At 39.6% G+C, this 15,046-nt stretch overlaps 1 protein-coding gene and 1 pseudogene across 1 annotated transcript in view; one reads left to right on the forward strand and one right to left on the reverse strand.

Annotated features, from left to right (window-relative positions):
• Nucleotides 1-15,046, reverse strand: part of sh2d3cb (SH2 domain containing 3Cb) — a 58,575-nt gene that overhangs the window by 5,486 nt on the left and 38,043 nt on the right. Inside the window, exons 7-9 of the mRNA XM_085476335.1 lie at nt 2,654-3,114; nt 2,195-2,310; nt 1,516-1,687 (exon numbers count right to left, since the gene is read on the reverse strand). Coding sequence (XP_085332461.1) covers nt 1,516-1,687; nt 2,195-2,310; nt 2,654-3,114 — 749 coding nt within the window. The remainder of the gene's footprint in view (nt 1-1,515; nt 1,688-2,194; nt 2,311-2,653; nt 3,115-15,046) is intronic.
• LOC146697544 (UDP-glucuronosyltransferase 2A2 pseudogene) lies at nt 9,732-11,704 on the forward strand (annotated as a pseudogene).

The following is a 15,046-nucleotide window of genomic DNA, read 5'->3' on the forward strand; positions in this document are numbered from 1 at the left end:
GAAGCCAGATAACACACACCAATTAGTTAAACTGCAGGAATGTCTTAAAGACATAAAGACCTGGATGGCCGCTAACTTTCTGCTTCTTAATTCAGATAAAACTGAGGTTATTGTACTCGGCCCTGAAAATCTTAGAAATATGGCATCTAACCAGATTCTTACTCTGGATGGCATTACCTTGGCCTCCAGTAACGCGGTGAGGAACCTTGGAGTCATTTTTGACCAGGACATGTCCTTCAACGCACATATTAAACAAATATGTAAGACTGCTTTCTTCCATTTGCGCAACATCTCTAAAATTAGAAATATCCTGTCTCAGAGTGACGCTGAAAAACTAGTTCATGCATTTATTACTTCCAGGCTGGACTACTGTAATTCATTATTATCAGGATGTCCAAAAAACTCACTGAAAAGCCTTCAGCTAATCCAAAATGCTGCAGCAAGAGTCCTGACAGGGACTAGAAAGAGAGAGCATATTTCTCCTGTTTTGGCTTCCCTTCATTGGCTTCCTGTTAAATCCAGAATTGAATTCAAAATCCTGCTCCTCACATACAAGGTCTTAAATAATCAGGCCCCATCTTATCTTAATGACCTTGTAGTACCATATCACCCTATTAGAGCGCTCCGCTCTCGCTCTGCAGGCCTACTTGTTGTTCCTAGAGTATTTAAAAGTAGAATGGGAGGGAGAGCCTTCAGTTTTCTGGCCCCTCTTCTGTGGAACCAGCTTCCAGTTTGGATTCGGGAGACAGACACTATCTCTACTTTTAAGATTAGGCTTAAAACTTTCCTTTTTTCTAAAGCATATAGTTAGGGCTGGACCAGGTGACCCTGAATCCTCCCTTTGTTATGCTGCAATAGATGTAGGCTGCCGGGGGATTCCCATGATGCATTGAGTTTTTCCTTTCCAGTCACCTTTCTCACTCACTATGTATTAATAGACCTCTCTGCATTGAATCATATCTGTTATTAACCTCTGTCTCTCTTCCACAGCATGTCTTTATCCTGTCTTCCTTCTCTCACCCCAACCGGTCGCAGCAGATGGCCGCCCCTCCCTGAGCCTGGTTCTGCCGGAGGTTTCTTCCTGTTAAAAGGGAGTTTTTCCTTCCCACTGTCGCCAAAGTGCTTGCTCATAGGGGGTCATATGATTGTTGGGTTTTTCTCTGTATCTATGAAGCGCCTTGAGGCGACTTTTGTTGTGATTTGGCGCTATATAAATAAAATTGAATTGAATTGAATTGAACCGGCAACCTTCCGGTTACAAGACGAACTGCCAACTCTTTGAGCCATGATTGCGCCCTTATCAGTATACACAGTAGGCAAGGGGTTACAGCCTCATGTTTGTTGTACTACGCTGTTCCATTAAGTCAATATTTGTTAATCTCTTACCTATACCCTGGTTTAACTTTACCCCGGGCAACCTTTGTTACACATCCCTTGCTCTTCCGGCTGTTTCCTGCGTGCTTCCCCTATCTCCATGAACACAAATAACCAAAGCTCCGTGCAGTGCATGTTTACCTGCGGAAGCTCCAAGGCTCTCATGACTGCAGCGAAGCCAAACATATTGCCCATTGTGCTCTTGAGCTCAGCAGCGATTTGGATGATTTTGTGAAGCAGGCAGGCTCGTTCTTCAGTCGTCCCCGTGCAGCCCAACACGTGCACAGCCAACATAATCGACATGGTTTGAAACCTGCAGGAATGTTATGTTATATCAGGTCATGTCAGCCCACACAGTGATCACACTTTGCTTAAAGAGATCCTTAAAGTCAGAACAAGACTTCCAACAGCAGGAATAGGGAGACAACATTGAAAGGGAAAGCAGACATATGACTAAATAAATCACGTAGTTAAAAGAAGGCTAAAAAAAAGATGGAAAGAATTATAAATTACTATGAATAAATTAGGAATAACACACCATGTCATTGCTGTTGTGACACTCCTGTGTATAAATGCCCCACTTAACAGCAGAAAGTCTTATAGCCTGGTAACAAAGCCAGGTTGGTCTCTCTAGTCTAGTCTACTAACTTAATTAGCAGCATTATAGTTTATGGTTCCAGTTTGTAAAAACATTTGATAGTAGATAAATTTGCAGATAACTAAAAACCAACTTGGTGGACAAAAGTCTAATAAGGCTCATGTCAGATATACACCGTTCTATCACGCTAATGAACAGCTGAACTGGTTGAACAGTATTCACCTCTCCAGCAGGTCTAGTCTTAACTGTTGTCCATGTGGCAGCGTGAGCAGCTCCATCCCGGAGGTAACGCCCATCATTCTTTGCACCTCTGGCGTGACCTCCAGAATTCTGGCCACCTAGGAACACACACAGATGTAAGAACTGCTGCATTAGATTTCAGTTAGCGGAAACAGGATGAGCAGGAAAATACACTTTAAAATCTCCTGAAACATCTGCATGTTTTCACACATCAGTAACACTTTGATTTAGAAATGGTTTAGAATTTGCATTCAAACAAATACCCCATAGTTTACCTGTTATCACTAACGCATAGCTAGCCCTAGATTTCCTTCAGCATAGTTGCCACTGCGTTCAGACTAAAATAAAGAAATCCCTAAACCTTTCTGCAGAGCTGCAGTCCATCCTTAAAAAAGTCCCTATTACTTTACAAATATTGATTAGAGCAGCTATAAACAGTACCATGCAGTCAGCCTTGGTGATGTGTTTGGCCATTGTCCTGGGATCGACCTCCACCAGAAGCTCCTTCACCCTCCGCAGGACGCCCACTTCTAGAGGCTTATTCTCTTTTCCCATCAGTGGTGACTGGTACCTGCTGGGTTTGAAACAGGAGACCGTCTCCACCACAGGTGAAAAGTACACATTCCCATCCTCGGCCCTCAGTGGGTCGACTCCCGCTGACCCCTCTTCTGCCTGCAGCCTCTCCACATAGCTCTGAGGACCAGGGTACAGCTCTGTGTAGCAGCTCCCGTCTGCATGAGAGGAGGGAGAGACCTGGGTGTGGTGAGGTTGGGGTCTGTCAAGATGCTGTCTCTGTAGGGTGCTGCTGGGAGAGGGCAGAGGTTGGACGGTGTCCGAGCGCCTCGGCAGGGACGGAGTCACAGTGGGAGTCCGGCTGCTGGACGGAGTTCTGGATGTGGGGGCTGAAGAAGAAGGGAGGGAAAATTAGGAAAAAGATGTTTACAAATATTTATCCGAATAAAGCAGAATAAATATATACATTTCGGACACTACTTGAGATACATAATAAGAGGAAGTGGCACATTCTATGTGGATGATTATTATAGACTAATGAACCCATGACAATGAAATATACTGATAGAAATATCATCAGTATAGCTGATCACTGTGGTTAATAGTTTTGAACAATTAATTTAGGGCTCTAAGGCAGAGAGGAATATTATACCATCATGGCTTTTGGGTTGACTCATAGTTAATTAATGGTAAACTTTCATATTTGTGCGCCTCTTATTTTCACCTTAGTCTGTGTCTTGGTGTTTCCCTTTTCCAGTTTAGTTCCTGCTTTATTTTGAAGGATAATTTCTTTTTTGCTTTCTGCATTTTCACTTCCTTTCTGTCAGTTTATTTCTGCCTTCATTATTGTCTAGACTGAGTTTACTGGTGCCATGATATTTCTCTCCCCGATTTGGATCTTTACTTTCATGTCATTTAGTTTATTCACCGTCTTGGTTTCTTTGACTTCACTCAGTCATGTCAGTTAATATCAAGCGGCGCTGCTCAATTTGTTTTTTAATAAACAGAAATGTAGATTCCTTTTTATCTTTAATTGTTGTCTCTGACTGCAATTAATCTACCGTGTGAGGACATCCAGTAGAATCATGTGAATCATTTAATTAATTAGTCAATTAATAGGACACACCTACAGTATAATGTATCTTTTGAAGACTTGCATTAACTCTTTCGAACTCTATTGCAGCTTTACTTGGGAATTTTTTCTTGTTAATGTTTTTTTTCCTGATCATTAACTCATGGCCTGCTATTTGCTTTAATGTGCAATTTATTTGTCTTGTGAAACAACACGTTCACTTTTTTAAGTCAGAGGGCGAGGTAATGAAGATCATGTAGATGAACTCACTATTTGAACACACTGTTTGATTAATGCACGCCAATAACCTTCTACTTACATCACACTCAATTACAACAGTTTATTTCTATGTTGCCTCCAATTTTTCAATTACTTCCATTTTATCCTCAAATGTCTTCACCCAAAACCATTCATTCATTTCAGATACACTTGCCTTTGTCTGTAGTAACCTGTAGCAACAGTGTTATCTACTACATCTATAGATCAGAGTTCACAACATTTGATCCAGTTTTCTCTTATACAACCAACCTTGCTGCTGAAAACTACAAAAGGCTCTGAACCAGAGCCCGATGGCAGTCATTCACTCAGAGACCGGTGAAGCAGGCTGGACACACAACCAACAGGCTCTGGTTGAAACGTGAGATCTTTTTACAGGGACGCTCTAGGTAAGTACTTAGATCAAAAACCCAAAATCAGCAAGAGTTTTAGAAGATAAAATGGCATTTTAATGTAAACCCCAAATACCTTTAATGCTGTTTTAGAGCATTTCTTTGTGTAGTTACGCTGCGAGTTCTGTTCTGAAATATGCATGACCGACCAGCTAAGTAGTAGCATATGGATTCTCACAGAGGAACAGAATATTTCCCAGATGTCTCCTCTCAACAATAACAAGGCTGAGCTTTATGATTGCATGGAGGAATCTCACTATATAAACCATCCTCATTCACAGTCATAGTTTGTTCTGATCACAAGGAACAAAAGCAAGAAAAAGAATGAATTGTTTTGGAATCGGATGCATTTCAGCTTGGAAATTTGTTTTCTTTCGAAAAAAAGAAGGAAGCTTCAAAGGTCACACAAGTTCAGACTTTCTCAAATTAAATACAGAGAGAACATGGAGTTACTTTTTTTGATGCAAAACAGAAAGATTTTTCTTATAAAGTTTTGTTTTGATTATTTTAATTTTGGAACTAAGGAAAAAATGTTAAGTCTTGCAAGCACAAAAGGTCTTTTGACTGGTGGTGGTCAGAGGGCCGGGTGGCGCCAGTGTCCGGCAGCCTCGCCTCTGTCAGTGCGCCCCAGGGCAGCTGTGGCTACAATGTAGCTTGCAATCACCAGTGTGTGAATGTGTGTGTGAATGAGTGGATGACTGAATGTAGTGTAAAGTGCTTTGGGGTCCATAGGGACTAAGTAAAGCGCTATACAGATACAGTCCATTTACCATTTAACATTAATCAATGGCAGCTTTTACAATATTTATAATTGTTGCTTTATAATTGCTTTATAATTTCATACCCACTAATGCTGGCAGCTGTGAAACAGGGAACAAAAAACAGCTTTGTTGCCTGCTTTTAAACCTCCTGAGATTTAGAGGCAGGAATTTTCACACTGCAGTTGAACCAGTGAGCTGCAGAAAATCTGGAAGCTATGCAAGTATTAAAGTAGGGTGCCTCAGCTTAGTGAAAAACTACTGGAAATCCTTTGTAGAAAGACTGGTGGTGGTGTGAATCAGGGTGGTTTTAGCTATACGGCAACCTTTGCTGTCAAACATAAACTGAAATGACTGAGTTATGTTATTTACTCAGATTAGTAATCTAGATCACTAATGATGTACATTGTAAAATACCACAGTATTTTACAATGCCACATTCCCAAAGTGAAATTACAAGGCTCAGAAGTTACCTTTTTAAGTACATCCCGACTTCTAATCAGGAAAATAAATTGGCCTCTTGGATTTGACTGTCATTCTTATGTTTAATAAGAATCACTAGATAGCATCTAATGTGTTCTTAAACATTCATAACTTTTTGGTTGTCATCATTGCAGGTTGCAGAAATCCATTGTCATTTCTTGATCTGGAGTCACTACATCACTGCCAATATCTTCCAGTGTGTATGCAGGAAGGAATTTTCTAAATCATTGTGTGGATGCTTAAAGGCATCCACACTATTGTTTTCCTGTTTCTCTTTATTCTTTATCCTACTTTATTGTGTGGATGCCTATTCAGGCATCCACACAATGAAACTTTAACTTTTAAATGTTCACAAATTATTGGGCTATTCATGTATTATTCAGCTTTTTCAAATCTTTTACCATTTTACTTTTATGCCTCTTAAAGTTTTGAGTTTCATTTTTTTTGATTTTTCACAAAATACATGCATTGTTATGGTTGCTGTGCTCTTGGCTTCCAGTGTGCCACTGAAGGTTTTGCAGTCTTCTCTTCATGTCCGAACAACTTCTTGCTACTTGCTCAATTTTCACTCAACTTCCACACATTATACATCAAAACGTAGGTATTTTTGCTGGCTTTCAGAAAATGTCACTATCATTGTTGTGGGATTTATAGAATTTTGGCAAATCTCCTCAGACCAACACAAAGTCAGAAAACTCTCCATATAAAGTCAATGGAGAGTTTGTTCAAAATCACCGCTGCATTTCTGTAATGAGAGGCATATTCGAATCGTCATATCTCCTTAACGAAGCAAAGTTAAGACATGAGGCTTGTCCCGGTATATCTTCAGACACTCCTGACGCTCACAATTTAAGATTTTTTTTCTCACCTATTACCATTTGGCCATGAATTACGTTTGTTTGAGGGTAGGAAATTCGTCCTTCGCTCAGATTTCTTCAGATTTCAAACTCTGGAAATGAACCACTTTTTTCTCTCGTCATAACTTTTTGTTGGATTTCCACAGAGACCTGAAAATTTCCATGACTGTTCACCAAAGCCTGCTGTCTCTTATGGTGAAAGAATGATATCGATACTCCAAATAGATTTAGAGTTACAAAGCGTTGTTTGAGGGCAAGTCAAGGCAGTTTTTGCTTCGCTCTACTCAGTTATGGTGCATTAGAAGTCAAATATCTTTAATAATTCATATTTTAATGATAAATTGTCAACACTTTAAGATTCCCCCATCTCTTCTGAACAAAACGGTGTAAGAATGACCGTTCTAGCTCCTACGGTTAGGAAATTATGGTCATTTGTTTGAGGGGAGTCGTCATTATGAGAAATTAAAAGGCTCTCTCTCTCTCTCTCTCTCTCTCGCTGTCTCACACACACACACACACACACACACACACACACACGGAGAGAGAAGCAAGTTCTCAGTCAAGCAGCCTGGGAGCTGCTGAATTTGAATCCACCAATCAGAGAGGCTGTGCACTTTTTCCCGCCAAAACAGGTGCACAGCCTCTCTGATTGGTGGATTCAAATTCAGCAGCTCCCAGGCTGCTTGACTGAGAACTTGCTTCTCTCTCCCTGTGTGTGTGTGTGTGTGTGTGTGTGTGTGTGTGTGTGTGTGTGTGTGTGTGTGTGTGTGTGTGTGTGTGTGTGTGTGTGAGACAGCGAGAGAGAGAGAGAGAGAGAGCCTTTTAATGGGATGATCTCATTGTAAGATTCAAATTCAATATATTTAGAGTGGTTGACTGAATTGGATCTTGTGTGTGTCTCTCTCTGTGCATGTGTGTTTCCATATGTGTCCATATTTGTGATTGTGTGGCTGTTATATATTTTTTTTGCCGATTTTTTTCATTTAACAAGTATATTTGAAGGACCCTTAGCACGTTCAGCATTTTTTCAGCTGTCCATTTTGCTGTTTCTGTTTTTCTGTTTAAATTATTACTATTGTGCTAAATCATACTATTTCTGCTATTTTATAAGATTTGTGCCAAATATAGTATTTCTGATTAATTATAATTTTTCTACCAAATCATAGTACAATATTTTTGCTTTTTATAGGATTTTTATAGGATATTTATATTGCTTAATATAGTATTTCTTCTTTTTATAGTATTTGTGCTAAAACATAGTATTTCTACTAAATGTAGTATTTATGCTTAATCATACTATTTCTGCTTTTTATAGGATTTGTGCTTAATATAGTATTTCTGCTAAATTATAGTATTTCTGCTTTTTATAGTATTTGTGCTAAAACATAGTATTTCTGGTAAATGTAGTTTTTATTCTTAATCATACTATTTCTATATATTACTGCCAAGTCCCAAGGCAGCCAATCCTCTGTGAGGACTGGGACATTCAAATTTTCAAATCAGGGCCTGCACGGCTTCCCAGCCAATCATATATGTGGGCTGAGGCATTCAAATTTGCATATTGGGGCCTTCATGGCTTCTAAGCCAGCCAATCATATCTGAGGGCTGAGGAATTCAAATCCACAAATCAGGGCCTGCACGGCTTCCCAGCCAGCCAATCATATATGTGGACTGAGGCATTCAAATTTGCATATTGGGGAATTCGTGGCTTCTAAGTCAACAAGTCATCCATGTCATATATCTCTAAAAATTCATATTTTAATGATAAATTGTCAACACTTGAAGATTCCCCAATCTCTTCTGAACAAAACGGTGTAAGAATGACCGTTCTAACCCCTACGGTTAGGAAATTATGGTCATTTGTTTGAGGGAAGTTGTCATTATGAGAAATAGACTGCAAAAATCCTGTGTCTCTCTGTGCTGCGTGCACCTGTTTTGGCGGGAAAAAGCGCACAGGCTCTCTGATTGGTGGATTCAAATTCAGCAGCTCCCAGGCTGCTTGACTGAGCTAGAAACTTACTTCTCTCACCCAGTGTGTGTGTGTGTGTGTGTGTGTGTGTGTGTGTGTGTGTGTGTGTGTGTGTGTGTGTGTGTGTAATAGAGAGAGAGAGACCCACTTTAGGGCAGCATCTCATTGTTGGAAAAACATAATATATACAGACTGGTTGACTGGCATAGACCCTCTGTGTGTCTCTCTCTCTGTGCATTTGTGTATACATATTTGATTTTATGTGTATCTGTTGGCTGTTTCTTCTTGTTTTTTAATTTATTTTTATTTCTTTATTTTTTTTCACAGGTGAACAACAATTAGTTTTGAGGGAACTTAACCATGTTCTGTTTTTTTTTCATCTTGTCATTTTACTTTTCCAATATTTCTACTTCAGTTATTGCTATTCTGCTCAATCATAGTATTTGTTCCAAATCATTGTTATTATGCTATATTGTAGTATTTCTGCTAAATCATAGTATTTCTACTATATTATATTTTTCTTTCTAAATATAGCATTTCTGCTATATAATTGTATTTCTGCTATGTTATAATATTTGTGCTAAACCAGAGTATTTGTGCTTTATCATAGTATTTCTGCCAAATGATAGTATTTCTGCCAAATTATAATATTTTTGCTAAAACATAGTCTTAATTTAAAATTACAATATTCATAGTTCATCACAGTGTCTCTGGTAAATCACAGTATTTCTGCTGTGTTGTACTATTTTTCTAAATCATAGTGTTTCTGTAATGTTCAAGTATTTTTGGCTAAATATATTCTTTCTGTTATCTTATACTATTTCTCCTAAATTCTTGTATTTTTGAGAAGTTATGTTTCTGGTAAGTTACAATATTTCTGCTAAGTTCTGCTATGCTATTGTATTTCTGCCAAGTATTATGTTTCCTCTAAGATATTGCAGTTCTGCTAAGTTATTACATTTTAGCAAAGTTCTTTTGCTTCTGCAAAGTTTTTACAATTTCTGCAACTTTTCAGTTTTTTCACCTACTTTTTGCATACAGCTTCAGCTTTAAAGCATCCACACTGCATTTTCGCAGGAAATGCAAATTTTTCTAGTTTTTGTTTGTTTTTAAGTTCATAGAAACCCTTAAACTCAAGGCCCTTACTAAACAGAAGGAGAGATTTAACATCTTGACATCTTTGTCAGAATCTCTTTCAGAGATGTGCCATCCAAACTTGCTGGCACTTGCAGTGCTGCTATGCTCTACATTATTGGTAAATGGAGGGAAAGTCTTGGTGTTCCCTGTGGATGGAAGTCACTGGATCAACATGAATATCATCATCGCAGAGCTTCACTCCAGAGGTCATGAAGTCACAGTGGTGCGGCCAAACGACACCTGGTACATCAAGTCAGAGTCCCCTCACTACAAAACCATCACTATAAATTCCTCAACCGGATTTGATGAAGAGCGTTATGGGGGATTTGTTATGAAAACACTAATCATGCGTTGACAAGGTGCTTCACTGTGGACTCGATTATCAATGGAGCATGACTTAGTGAAACAGATGTATCAAATACATGTCAAGGTGCTTGAGATGGTGGAACGCATGTTTGAGGATACCAACCTGATGCAGAGCCTCCGTGATGCCAAATATGATTTGGTTCTGACTGATCCTACGATTGGTACAGGTGTTCTTATGGCTCACCGTCTGCATCTTCCACTTGTCTTTAATGTCCGATGGACTATTCAGGGTGAAGGCCATTTTGCAATTGCACCTTCTCCACTCTCTTACATTCCCATACCCCTGTCAGAGCTGACTGACAAGATGACTTTCATTCAGCGTGTCCAGAATATGCTCTACTTTTTCTTCTCAACTTTAAAAATTTGGTATATGACAGAATCAAACTACAAACCATTTGTCCATCGTCATTTTGGCAGTGATGTACATTACATGGAGCTGTTTCAGTCAGCAGACATCTGGTTGATGAGAAACGATTTCACCTTTGAGTTCCCTCGACCCTCAATGCCAAACGTTGTCTACATGTCAGGATTTCAGTGCAAACCCTCCAAGCCCCTGTCTAAAGAGCTAGAGGACTTTGTGCAGAGCTCGGGTGAACATGGTGTCATTGTGATGACACTGGGGACGCTGGTAGAAGAACTTCCAGAGGACATCGCTGAAGACATTACTGCTGCTTTTGCAGAACTTCCTCAGAAGGTGATTTGGAGGCACAAAGGCAAAAGACCATCCACCCTGGGTAATAACACATTAATTTTGGACTGGTTACCCCAAAATGACCTCCTGGGTCACCCCAAGACCAGAGTGTTTGTGGCCCATGGAGGCACCAATGGGATACAGGAGGCCGTTTACCACGGTGTGCCCCTGATTGGCCTGCCACTTATGTTTGACCAGGCTGATAACTTCTTCAGGATGAAAGCAAGAGGTGTGGCCAAAGTCCTTGATATTGCAACAGTGAACAAAGAAAACTTCTTGGAGGCGCTAAAGGAGGTACTCTACCAACCATCCTACAGGGAGAAGATGAAGAAGCTGTCCAGCATCCAAAGAGATCAGCCTATGAAACCGCTGGACCGAGCCATGTTCTGGATCGAGTTTGTCATGCGGCACAAAGGAGCGGCGCACTTAAGGACGGAGTCTTACAAGATGTCCAGCATCCAGTACTACTCAATCGATGTAGCAGCCTTTCTGCTTACAGTTATTCTGCTAGTATTTACCATTTTTATTTCAGCAGTCAAGTTTCTGTTGCATAAGTTATTTTACAGAAACAAAGTCAAAAAGGAATGATGATTGTTTTGCAAAAATTGTATGCTTGTCGACTGTTCTCTATTCAGAAGAAGGACAGAGATAAATTTGTACTGGTAGTGTAACAAACCTGAGTGTGTGTGCAGCTCAATTCAGCTATACAAATCTCACATTTTCTAATGACCTCAGTCTAGCCATATTTCAGATGTATTTTTGCTTATTTGTCAGTATCTTAAAAACTTAAAATAGAAATTATTTTCAGTGTTGTTCAGGGAAAAGTTAGTAAATGAAGCAAGCAAATCAATGAATCAGTTATGGGTTTATATTCATTTGATTTGGAATAGTCTGCTGTTTAAACACTTTAAGAATCACCACATTTCCTACAATTGTCTAACCGTTAAACAGGGACACAATTAAATGTTTCTGACTGTCGTATGGTGATGATGCCTAATCCTTTATTAAGAGCACATAAGAAGAGTTTGGTCTCATGCAGTTCTCAACAATAGAATATATTGTTTTTATATGTATTTTTGTAGAAATTTCACAGAATTTTATGGTGATATTTTTTAAATTTATTACTAAAACTTATGTATCCTGACCAACTTATTCACAGTAATATAGAACCAGTGTGCAAGTAGCTGACGTTCACTATGTACTGTATATTTTCCCACTCTATTTTAAACGTTGTTGGAATAGGGCTTTGGAGTTGACGTCACGCCGCAATGCATTGTGGGAGCGCAGCTCCATTTTCGGGGTCTACGAATCAAAACAAACACACTGTGTTGGAACGACGAAGAAACATGCTTAAAAGCAGCTCAAAAGAAAACGGACGGTATAGAGACCGATTGCGTCCAGAGGCGAAGCAGCGGTACTTGAAAAAAATAAAGTGCATCGCAAATCTGGACCCATATGAAATACGGCAGTGGAGTAAAGACCCAGACGACTTACTGCCACTGTCCTACCCCGATATCTTCACGTATCTTGTTTGTGGAGTAAGCGCTTACACAGCGAACCAGTTTCGTAATTACAAGTCACTGGAGGCGCACATCCAATTTACAAATGGCTGGGTGCAAGATTTGGCTATTTTCAAGCCGCCAAACTCTGAGTACGTCATCAAAGTAAGTCAGCTGGAGTGCATCGAGTGAAATAGCCATTTTCCACCCCCCACCATAATTAATGTTATACATTTATCATTGAACTGCTAAAATATCGTTATCATATTATATGCCCGTAATTGTAAAGTACATGCAAATTAACACATTGATAATTGGGCAAATTATTAACGCCAATTTGTGTCCTTCCTGTCTCATTTCATTTATTGTCTTTACATCAACCAATCAAGTCACTCCATTCGATGTTTGATCGCAATTTCTATAACTTCCGAGACCACCAACGATGATATTATTCAGCTATAAAGTGTGATGTGAACATATTTAGAACTTACCGGAATGAAAATGTCTTGAGCACACCAACTGATATCTGGAGACGTAACAGAACTTGATATCAGCTCGTCTCACGGCTGCTATCCAGGCTAGACGCCTTCGTTTGGTAACATCCGATACATGAGCTCCTTCATGTTGCTTCCAGGTTGGGAAAGCATAAAAAGACAATCCAAACTTATTCCCGTGCCGGTTGTAAGATCGAACATTGCAGCCGACCACACAGCAAGTACGAACCATGGCTATGCTTTCGCTCCTTACTAGTGATGTGCGGATCGATCCTGAAATATCGATTCCTCCGATACCAATCATTTATGTTCTAGAATCGATTCTCACATTAAAATATCGATATTTTAGTAATTTAGAGTAAATTTGTAGTTTATCATTAACAGGAACACAGTGGAAAGAAACTATAACATTCGGATTGCCTACATTCAAAGGAACTACTTCCTCTTCCGCCTTTCATAGTCATGTGCGAAATACGGCTGTATAAATGTCTCGCAGCCCCTTGGCGTGCGCACTCACAACAATGGCTGAGCGTAATTGTGCGGATGTATTTTACCTCCACAAACAGCTGAGCCGTGGTTTGCAATAAATGTGGCAAAAAAAGTGAGGTGTTGTGGCCATACTTGCCAACCTTGAGACCTCAGAATTAGGGAGACATTCAAAGGGGCTGTTTGGGCGGATAAATATATTTTGCAGGGTTTATTTATCGGATAAAATACGTTAAATGTCACCGTTATTATTGGCCGGCCCGGAAACAGCGGGGGTGTCCAAATTCAGAGGCTGCTTCCACCTGAGGACCGGCCTTCGCGGTCTAAAGAAAGCCGGGTAGTACGTCACGAGCTCCCTCGGTGGAGTGAAACTCTGCCGTCTGCTCCTTGCTGTCTAAAATATAACCGGACACTGACGTAAACTCTTCTGTTTAATCAGTTTTCTGTTTGACGTTTATTCAGCTGTGTGAAAACCCCGGAGGAACCCTCCCGAGGGAATAATAAAGTTTAATTTAATTTAATCTAATCTAATAACTTTAATCTCAGCCAAACCGATTTACTCACGAACAAATAAAACACTGAAAAAGCCAAACAAGAACATTTTTAAGTTATCAAAGTGACTTGTACATCATGTTTAACCCGAGTGGTGAAAGACCGCGGGGGTTTGAAGACGATGTGTCGGTCGGCTCAGATATTTGAAGTTTACACAGCTACATTCTCACCTGAAAATATGTTAAAAGTTTTTTTGCGACCCAGAAAGAGAAATAAGAGTGATATTAAAACTAAGTCGCTGCCGTCATTGTTGGAAACTGGAATTGGCTGGGCCGCGCTATGAATTCTGCGATATGCTTTTTCAACTTTGTTGTCCGGGTGGAAAATCTGGAGAAAGGTGGGATTCTCCCGGAAAAATCGGGAGGGTTGGCATGTATGGTTGTGGCAACATCACTAACCTTGTCAAACACCTCAGAGTAAATCATATCACAAAATATGACGAGCGTATGTTGAGGCGAACTGAAGAGGAGGAGAGGGACAGGTGCTGCTAGGGTGAGAGTCTCTCACGGAGTCCTTTAGTCCTCCAGGCAGGCAAGGTGTTCAAATAGCACACAACTTTAGTTTTTTTATTTCTATATGATGAACTCTGCATTATTAAGTGATAAGAAGAAGGTATTCTGATGTCCTGTAATCATTATGACGCTATAATTTGAGATACAATAAATAAAATCCGTTTTGTACAAAGTATCGGTATCGGATCAGTATCGTCGATACCACCCTGAATATTACTTGGTATCGGATCGGAAAGGAAATCAGTGGTATCGCACATCACTACTCCTTACTTAGACCCCCAAAATGGCGGATCGGGCCAAAATCCTTTCCACGCCCACCCCCGTGACATCACGCTCCAAAGCCCTATACAAAATAAAGTAATTTGAAAGCTGATACAACTTGATACACGCACTTTATTACATTTAACTATGGATCACTATTCATCACTTTGCTGTTTTAACAAAAAATAAATACAGAAATGTCTTCATTGTTAAATTTAATAACATGACTACATTTAACTAGTTAAAACATATATTCAGGATTCATTAAAGTTTTCCATCTGACACCTATTTATTATGCAATTTTTCTTTTTTCATTGAGGGATAATTGAAGTCACTATTTTTGTCAAGTTTCAGCTTTACCATTTTGTTACATGAAACATTTTAAAAGTTCTTATTGTTTTTACTCTTAAACTTTTTGAGGTCGAAGTCATCATCAGCAATTACCCCCAACCCCGAGTAGTATTTATTTAAAACTGTTTCCTAAGGTTTTGATCATCAGACAAAAAACTACTAAAC

This window comes from Copadichromis virginalis, linkage group LG12 (assembly GCF_057382275.1).
Source record: "Copadichromis virginalis isolate Kocher_CV1m ecotype Utaka linkage group LG12, C_Virginalis_male_GT1.1, whole genome shotgun sequence".
Lineage (NCBI taxonomy): Eukaryota > Metazoa > Chordata > Actinopteri > Cichliformes > Cichlidae > Copadichromis > Copadichromis virginalis.